This window comes from Lonchura striata, chromosome 1, assembly GCF_050655825.1.
Source record: "Lonchura striata isolate lonStrDom1 chromosome 1, ASM5065582v1, whole genome shotgun sequence".
Classification (NCBI taxonomy): Eukaryota; Metazoa; Chordata; class Aves; order Passeriformes; family Estrildidae; genus Lonchura; species Lonchura striata.
In genome coordinates this window covers 113,911,466-113,920,808 of record NC_140703.1, presented here as the reverse complement: position 1 = coordinate 113,920,808, position 9,343 = coordinate 113,911,466, and the positions used below count along the sequence as shown (strand labels likewise).

General features: G+C 47.9%; 1 protein-coding gene across 1 annotated transcript in view; it reads left to right on the top strand.

The window, feature by feature from the left end:
• The first annotated feature begins 474 nt into the window (after nucleotides 1–474).
• Nucleotides 475–9,343, top strand: part of PDE9A (phosphodiesterase 9A) — a 54,517-nt gene continuing 45,648 nt past the window's right edge. The window contains exon 1 of the mRNA XM_021546766.3: nucleotides 475–929. Within this exon, the coding sequence (XP_021402441.1) occupies nucleotides 861–929 (69 nt within the window). The 5' untranslated portion in view covers nucleotides 475–860. The remainder of the gene's footprint in view (nucleotides 930–9,343) is intronic.

The window sequence follows — 9,343 nt, the reverse complement described above, 5'->3', positions numbered from 1 at the left end:
GCATTCGGGATCTGCTCCGAGAATTCCGGGGCTGCGCTCCCTCCTGCCTTCCTCATGGGAGATGCCTTCGCCAGGAGACTTCACGTTCCCCTAAAAAATTCCTTCACTCCGGGGGTGGCACGGATGGCAGTGGGTGAGAGCATGGGGTTTGTGCTTTCTTCGTGCTTACAGCGGGGGAAATCTGTTTTTTCCTTCTGTCCTTGTAACGAGAACGGGAGGGATGTGGAAATGGAGCTGCTGAGTTTGGATTGAGACGGTCCAAGCCCTGGCTGGCAGTGGGTGTGTGAAAGGACACTTCAGCACAGGGCACTTCCAGACGGGAGCCTGTCACTGCAAGCAGCTCACCAGGAGAGGCACTAACTAATAATTACGGTCCTATTTCAGCGTAAAATCAAATTATATCTCTCACCACCCCGATGAAGGGGGTTCTTCCTCCTCCGCAGCCCCCCCGGGGGATAAATGCCGCCTGATCTTGTGCATGGCAGGAGCTGGTCAGTCCCAGGGTCAGAGCCCGAATGCGGATGCCCAGTAACTCTCAGCCTTAAAGCCACGAGGGGTTGTTGCTATGGGAATGGAGAGGGGGCTTGCAGGCAGCATCTGGAGCCTGTGTCTCTCCCTGTCCGAGGCAGCTGGATTCGGAGGGAAGCAAAACTAAAAGGAGGTGGCAGAGAGAGACAGAGGCACAGCAAAATGCATGCATGTTAGAGGAGGGACCTTCCCAGAATGAGAGTACAGTGGGATACAGAAGAGCGGGGACACCAAACTGTCAGGCAGCGGTGGCTCGGCTGGGTAGGATAAACCTGATTTTCTGCTCTGATTGACACTGGAAACAAGTCCGGTGAGAGCCCAGCTGTAGCAAGATGGGATCTGCCTCCTCCACTTACCGGCCCAAATGTATTTATTTGGACATTGATGGAAGAATTCAAAAGGTACTTTTGCTGTTTTTCACCAAGTGGCGGCTGCGGGCGGTGTTTGCTGCACGGCCGATCCCAGACGCGCACCCAGCGGGCTCCGCATCCCTTTTCCAGGGGAAGGGGAGGGGGGATCCTGCGTGCCTTCTGCTTTGTACACGGATGTTTATTTAAAGGGGAAGGGGAGGCTGGCACAGGGGAGGGTTGGGCGCTGCCAACACTCATCGCTGCCAGCTCTCCCTGCCGGCGTGGGGATCCTCGGCTCCGCAGCCGCATTGGCTTCCGCCGTGTTTACAAAGTTTAGCTCGGGGCGAGGTTCCCCCCAGGCAGTGGGAGCAGGGTACAGCCTGCAGAGCCCCTTGGGGACCCCTGCCCGGGGGTTCTGCCCGCGGGCATCGCGCTCCGGCCGAGCCGGAGGTGGGGCGGGCGCCCCGGCTCTTTGCGCGGTGCCTGCGGGGCCGCCTGTGCCGGAGCTGCTGCTAAACGCCGATAATTAAAACTTTCCCCGCCGCCCGCCCTGCTTGGTTAAGCACGGTTCACAGCCAGGGAGAGCCGCGGGAAAAACGCGTCCTGGCTAAAAGCGAGAGCTCGCACGCTCTCCCTTTTAAACACAAACAATGCCGACGCCTTTCTGCAAGCTTTTTTCTTTTTTTATTCTCCCCCCTTCTCTTTGTCAGCAGTTCTTTGGCCGCAAACCAAGCGCCTTTTCTGTAACAGAGAGCTGCTGAGAGGCTCCAGAACAAGCAAACTCTGATTTGCAAAATTCAGATCACTCTGCTCTTCCAGCTCTAAATTTTCGGTTCAGCCAATCTCGCCTTTTTGGTTTTTAATCCTGTAAAGAAACAGCAAGGGAAAATGCCCTGTCCTTTGCCTCCGCTCTGCTGTGCGAGTGAATGGAGAGCTGGTACTCGCAGTCCCACCCCAGCACGCCTCCAGCCCCCTCCACCACTGCCCCGGAGACCCACGGCGAGCGCTCAAAGTCGCGTCCTCAGGAACAGGACCTTGGAGAATCCAGATCTGTGCCGGGTTCCCCCGAGAAAGCTGCTCCTCTTGATCCATCAGACGTAGCTCAGTCGTGATGATGGTCCCTCTGCTGCCGTCAGATTGTCCCTGCCGGCTCTGCTGAGCTGAGGGCTCTGATTCTCTTTTTCCCAGGGTTTAATAAATTGGTTGCCTGGTGGCCTCGCCAAAGCATGGATGGAATGGAGCCTCCTGGTACCTGTACAGTTCAGTACAAAAAAAATGTTTTGGCATTTCGAAAGGGTGGTGAGTGTTTTCATAGATGTCGGTAATGCACGGTGTTTGTCATCTATGCTGGATTTAACAAAAAAAATACAGCATTTTTCCAGCCAGCCTCTGGACAGTACTTTTAACACTAAAGGCACAGGAAAGGCACAATCACATGAGCAAGCAAATGCAAACTCGGGCAGCATTAAGGGGGTTTAATCTCGGTGAATGTTAACTGTTTCTTTTGTCAGATGTAAAACCCCTCCCGTGTAATGTTTGGAAGGATTCCTGAAGTAAAAATGCCGTGTAAATGGGGTTCACCCAGCGGTAAGCAGGGCATAGCTCAGATTCTCCTGCCTTCTCAGTAACAACATTAGAAAAAAGCAGAAGGGAGGGGTGGAGGGGAAAGCAGCAACCCTTAATCTTCCAAGGAATGCAGCAGTGGAGGCTTCTGAAGGGAACTCATTAAGTCAATGCTAAGCTTCTTGTCAAGCAATAACGAGGAACGAGCTTCATTCTGACAGCACTTGTTGAGTTTGAAAGGGCTCAGCTCCCTGCTGGGCATCGTGAGCATCCCACCGCAGCACCGCTTGTGCTTGCCACTGTTCAGAGGCAATTCTTGTGCTTCCATGGCCTCATCCTGAATTTCCCCCGGTGCTGCTGTAGGTTGTGCTGTTGACTTTGGGAGAAGTGGTTTCACCTCGGGGTAAGAGAAGGGACAAGACCGGCCCAGGGGCTGCCTCCCCCGGGACCCTGCGCCCTGCAAAGTGCTCTGCAGCAGGAGAGTGGAATGAAACTAAGTAGGTTTGTGTGTTGGCAGGTCCAGAGGGGCACAGCAGGGAGGGCAGAGGGACCTGGTGCTTACGAAAGAAGAGCTGGCTGGCTGTGAAATCCTTCCCAGGAGTTATTAAAGTAAAGGAGGCACCAGCAGCCCGCTTGAAAGCTGGGCCATGCCAGTGCCAGCACGTCGCAGAGGAAGGGCTGAAGTCTGTATCTGTCTCTAACAATATCCTTCTGGACAAAATGTCCAGCCCAAAATGTCCAGCCCACAGCTGGATAACTGCGTGGAGTGGTGGGTGAGCAACTGGCTCACAGGTTAGGCACAAAGGGTTGTAGCTGTTATAAATGAAAATTTGTCCAGCCAAATTTAAAGTGAAAAAATAAAATATTTATTTTGCAATCAAATTCTATCTAGCCAGCCACAAGGAAAGAACAGAGCCGAGCCCAGGAATTGACCCTGGGTGTGCAACAATAAATCAGCCTCAGCAGAGGTTTTCCTCTATGCCCACACACCTCCATCCTGGCACAAGAGGTTTTCATAGGGAAAATTCCACCTGAGGCCATGATTTTGGCAGTCAGTCTTTTCTTCTATTCAGAGTCTATAGGTTAATAAGATTTTCTTTTTTGGTGATGAGGAAGAACAATTCAGTGTCAAGAGTTGTTGAATCCCTTGATGAAGTTTACAGGAACACTGCATTCACATGGATCTGCCCGAGGATTTCTATGAGATCCATCTCAGGTGTTTAGTGATGATCAGTGCCTGGGGTCCTCCCCGACCCCGTATCTCTCCAGCCATGGCCCATCTCCTGGCCGAGCCACATCCTTTTACTTGTAAATCAGGTTTTAAAATACACCATGTTTCACGCTAGGGTTGGGGGGACTCCTAATACAAACGTGTATACTCTAACAAATATTCAATATCACATCTATCATACTGGAAATGGCATGAATTATATCTACTACACACAACATAGTGGAGGGCGTGACATCAGGCTGGTGTCCAGTCACTGGTGGGGTTCTGGAGGGCTCCTGTGCTTTTCAGCACCCTCATCAACAACCTGGGAACAAGATTCTAATGAATACTAAATAAGTTTGGTGATCACACTAAATTGGGAGGAGCTGTTGGCTCCCCCAAGGCCAGAGAGACCTTGACAAATTTGAGGGCTGGGCAATCACCAGCTGTATGAACTTCAACAAGGGAAAATGAAGGATTCTGCACCCTGGTTGTGTGCATAGACTGGAGAGTGAGATGCTGAAGACCAGCACCCTGGAAAGGAATCTGGGAGTCCTGGTTGATAGAAATTTGAATATGGATCAGCAGTGCCTTGGCAGCCAGGAGGGACATCCCAGTCCTGGGGCCATCAGGCCCAGCATCACCAGCCTGGCAAGGGATGGGATTGTCCTGCTCTGCTCTGGGCTGGGGTAGCCTCACCTCAAGTGCTGGGGACAGTTTTGGGCACCACAATATAAAAAGTCATTGAACTATTAGAAAGTGTCCCAAGGAGGGCTCTGAGGATGGTCAAGGCCTTGAGGAGGAGCTGTGTGAGGAGCAGCTGGGGTCACTTGGTCTATTCAGACTGGAGAGGAGAGGACTGAGGTAAACTGAATTTCCAGAGGCACAGCCAGGCATAGAATTGTCTTCACCAAAGCTGACCACAGCGCTGGGCTCTCCTCCCATGTGCAGAGTTGGCTGAACACCTCTCCAAGCTGGGCCAGCTTTAGGAGGGACCTGAGGTGGTCCAGCCCAGCAGACTCCACCCATGGGACCCCAGACTGGCAGAGGTCTGGTCATGCAGGGGCTGTGGGATGGGGAGGATCAAAGGCTGTGGGATTACAGCCACTCTCCAGATCCAGGGCTCTGCACAAACCAGCTTCAAGGAGGTCACTTGCTCCTGGAGCTGAGGGAAAAATGAAATTCCAGTGTAACCCTCTTCCTATCCAGCACCCACGTCAAGGGATGCACACCTGGGGGAAACAAGTGCTGCTCGGTTTATTTATTTCTAAAGGATCTTCTCAGCCAGCAGTCCAGCACCTGGCTGTGCTTCATGTAGGATGAGGGGATCTCGACAAACCCCCAATGGACTGGGATTTCTCCTAGTTCCTGGAGTGCCACTAGATGGGGTCAAGCACCCAAGCCCCCAACATCAGTGGAGAAGTGCCAAATTTAAGCCAAACCTGGAGTCTTATTTTCCTTCACATTATTATTAACCCTTTGGCTGCATTTTGAAGAAAAAATCCTATTGAATCTGTTTTTCATTGAAAATCCACGAGGAAAAAAAAAACCCAAAACGTTCCCCAGCTCATGCCCAGTCATTTTTTTTCCATGGAGAAAATACTGGGAACATTTTCTTTTGACCTTTGAGATTTAAATGGTAGCAGAGCAGAACCAGCCAGTGACCTTATTCCCAGCAGGATGGCTTCATGGCTCTCCTTTCCAAATGTCACAGGGTAGTGACTTTGCTTGCACAGTTTTAAGGAGTTCATCTGAGAAAAATGCTTGTTTCAAGAGGATTTCTGTTTCCAGTATTTTAATCAACATCATATTTGTAACATGTATGGAAAATCAGAGGGTTACAGAGCCTGAAGTAACTGGAAAAAAAGAAGAGGACTGTTGTCTTTGTCAAGGATTCTATGAAATCACTCAATGGTATTTTCCTCAGAAAGCAAGTAAAGGATTTTGGAGTCATTTTGCAGGTTTATTGAGTCATTCTGGATGTTTACCAGAAAATTTGCCTTTTTTTTTTTTTTTTTCCCCTCAAAGAAATGCATTGAGTTCAATCTTTCTGGGTGTCTACTGGCCTGACTTGTGTTGCAGGACACTGAGCCATCCCCAGTCATTTTTCCTCTTGCCTGAGGTCCCCAAAAACAGGACAAGGACTGAGCTTTGGTGCACGTAGGAATCGTTTCTGTCACCTGAGCTTTCCTTTTCAATTACAGCAGCAGCATCTGTGGTATAAATGCCCAGATTCTAGCAAAGCCAACAGATTTTTCCAAGGCTCACCGGGCTATTTTTTTAACCTGCAAAACTGGATTCAGATGAAAAACAAACCACAGCAGAAAAAATAATGGCCTGATGATCCCTTCGAGGCGATGAAGTATTTTTGCATCTCTGTGATTCTTTCAACACAGCAAGGCAAGCCCATGGACCCCATGCTGTGTCTGTTTGGACTGAGGATTTAGGGGAACACCCTTCCAGCTGCCAAACACCAAAGGGGTGCACAGGATGGGTGTTCATGGCATTCAGGACTTGGGCACCTTGGGGGCTGCTCTGTGCCACATCCTGCTTTAGCACAGTGAGGCATGGGAATGTTTTTGGGGGATCAAGGCCATTTTCTTAATGCTGGCAGAGCTCTGTGGGTGTGGGTGTTGAGTCTGGCCAGGTCTTGGCTAAGCTTGGCTTTCTCACTTTTGCTGGCCCTGGTGTACTCAAAGTGGCTGCTTGTTCTTGTTGTAAAGCAGCACGAAATGAGCAGCAGGTTCCTTGAACTCTGTCACATTGCAGCACATAAATATTTTAAGGAATAAAAGTGGCTTAAACCCATGCTTTTAAAAACATGAAAGATAATGTCACACATGGGCCTTTCTCTCCCTTCTCCTTCCTCCCCAGTGGGGGCTCCTCAGAACATTTAGGGGACAAACCATAATCTCAGCACAGCTCTGTAATTCCAGCACAGCTCCAAAATTCTTCCACTTCCATCACCCAGCAAGAGTTGCTTACTGCTGTTTATCTTTGTGAAGTCACACTCAGTATATTGTATTTATTACAGTTTATGTTCACGCTAGTCCAGACAAAGTGTAAGTTTAATGCTCTCAGTCTAACACTTTTCTCATTGGTAACTCTGGTGTTACCTACAGGTTCAGACCAGCCAAATATAGCTTATTGTCCTCATTTAAAACTCTTCTGGTTCCTCACAAACAAGACAAAATAATTCTGTTTCTAGGACTGATACCTTAAGTTCTAACTGAAAAATTTTCCAGGTTCTGTACTGCATTAGTGTATAACTCTGAACTTCATATATAAGTGTTAGCAAGTTCTCCTCACAGTTTAGTCAGACAAAACAATCCTTTTCCAGCCCCAGAACCAAGGACACTGCTGTAGCTTCAGGCCCAAAAAGTGCAAACAGCAGCGAATTGAGGAGAGCAAACTGGGAAGATGAGACTTCATAACTTGCAGCTGTAATTGGGCAATTAACCCCAATATGGAAATGGACTAAAATTTATTAAAGTGTGAAAAGGTGTGATCCAGGAGCCCATCCTGGGTGTAGCCTCAGCCAGGCTCTTGAACTGCCCAAGGTAGTACTCAAAGGCCTTTTGAAGGCCTTTTAATGAATCTCTATTTTATTCCTTTAACACAGTCTAGCCTCTGTTGTAGGCAACCTCTCAAGGCATCAGAGCTTTGCTCATGAACTTGCATATATAGATTCAGGTCAGCCTTTTGCTGGGCTCTCCTCAAACCTGCTTTTCCTCACTCCATTAATTAACATTTTCCTTCTAACAGACCTCTATTACCAAGCCAGTTCTAATGTCAGACTATAACAGTGTGAGCAGCTTGGCAACAACCAGCTTCACTCACAACTACTGAGAACATTTGGTGCTAAAGCATCCCTATTATCCAGTTTACAAAACATTTCAAGCCTCATGCATTCCTGCAGGGTTAATTGCACTTAGTACTCCATTAGTAGCAAATGTGTGCCCTTCTTATGTTAAGAAAAGCCAGAATATAGACATTTGTGTTGTTTGTTAAAGGTTGAAATACTTTCATGAAATATTTTTATTTCTGCTGCAGAAGATAGGAAGCTTTCAGCCTGGCCCCTCACAATCAGCCTTGCTGGATCCTGGTTGTGTTCTGCCATTAATAATTAGTACTGACAGATGCAATATTTGCAACATGTCCCTTAGCATAGTCAGTAAGTTGCACAAGTCTCTCTTGAATGTCATCTGCCTTTTTCTATGAGCCCTAATTGTTGCTATTGGACACAAAATGAGTACACGGAAGCTTGGTGAGTTCAAGAGAGAAAAAGAACCAATTTTATTTCTGACCTTGCAATATATAAAATTCCAAAAGTGACAGTGGATTGGAGGATGAAATTGCCACCTCTCCAACCACACTGGCCAAACCAACAGTCCATCAATTCTCTCCTCCCACAAAGAGGAATGCAAAACAATCATTATTTACATGAACAGTGTTGAGAACTCCAGTAGAAACATTATCAGTAGGCTAAAGAAATCTTATGAGAACTTTAAAACTTTCAAAAGAACTAGAAAAGAAAACTTAACACTTTTAAAAATCAGGGCAACATCTAATGACTCTAAAAATTACTGAGATCCTTCTTTGCTCCTAGTGGAAGAGCCAGCCTCTGTCATTCTGCCTGGGCTCACACACCTACGAGTGCATCGTAGACATTTTTCTTCCTAAATAGAGGAAAATCTCTTTTCAGGGATGTAACAGGGGTGGGAATTGTGACTTACCACATGCCTTGGGATCCTGGCACATCAGCTCTGTCTGGCAGCTGTTGTTCCTTCATGTAGGGCAATGGATAGGGAAAGGAATGGGATTCACCCCAGTTAACCACAGGAGTTCTGGCTGCTCCAGGAGAGCCATGCAGGTTCCCCTGTAGTCACTGGGGAGGGAGGTGGCATCTCCAGGAGATGATTCATCCCACCCTAAAGGGGGTTTGGAGACATGTGGGCTGGTTTGGAGATTGTCCTCCTCCTCTGCTGGCAGCAGAGGGCACCTGGCAGAGAGGCACTCGAGAGATGCTGAGCCTGTGGATGGTTCAAATTACCTCAGGCAAACCCCACACCTACATTTCGTGTTGAAATGAACATTCTAAAGCCATGTCCCCGCCCAAAACTGTGTGAATCAGCTGGATTACTGAGCTGTGGCTTTTGGGATAAAATATCTGCCACACTTCTCATCCTCTATCAGAGTCAGTGTTTGAAGAGCTCGGGGGAGTTTTCATTTTTGCTCAGACCCTCAGCTGAGGGCTCTGGTGTTTTCTCCCCCACACATGGACATGCACACATGCTCTGGTTTTCTGTTCTTCTCTTAGAGAAGCTCCCACTGTATCAAACAGATGGCAAATCTGGCAGACTATTTTTAATGCTCCTAACATTCGAAGCTCAGATAAATGAGTGGTTTTCTGAATATCAGCTGTTAATGAGAGCCAGAAATAAAAAAGGAGATGGAGAGTTTGGGTATAGTTGGGCTGATGCTATGTTTGTATCTGAGTTTAAAGAATGAGAAAGATGGAATGTTTTTAAATTTGGGATTTTAGGTGAAGCTTCTTTTGGATATTGGGGACTATGACAGAGAGGTCATTTGTGGATATTTTTTGAGGAACACCTCTTTGCTTATGGGTCAAGAAATATGAATTCCTTCCAGTGATTCCTACAGAGGAATACCTAAAATGTCTGTATTGTTC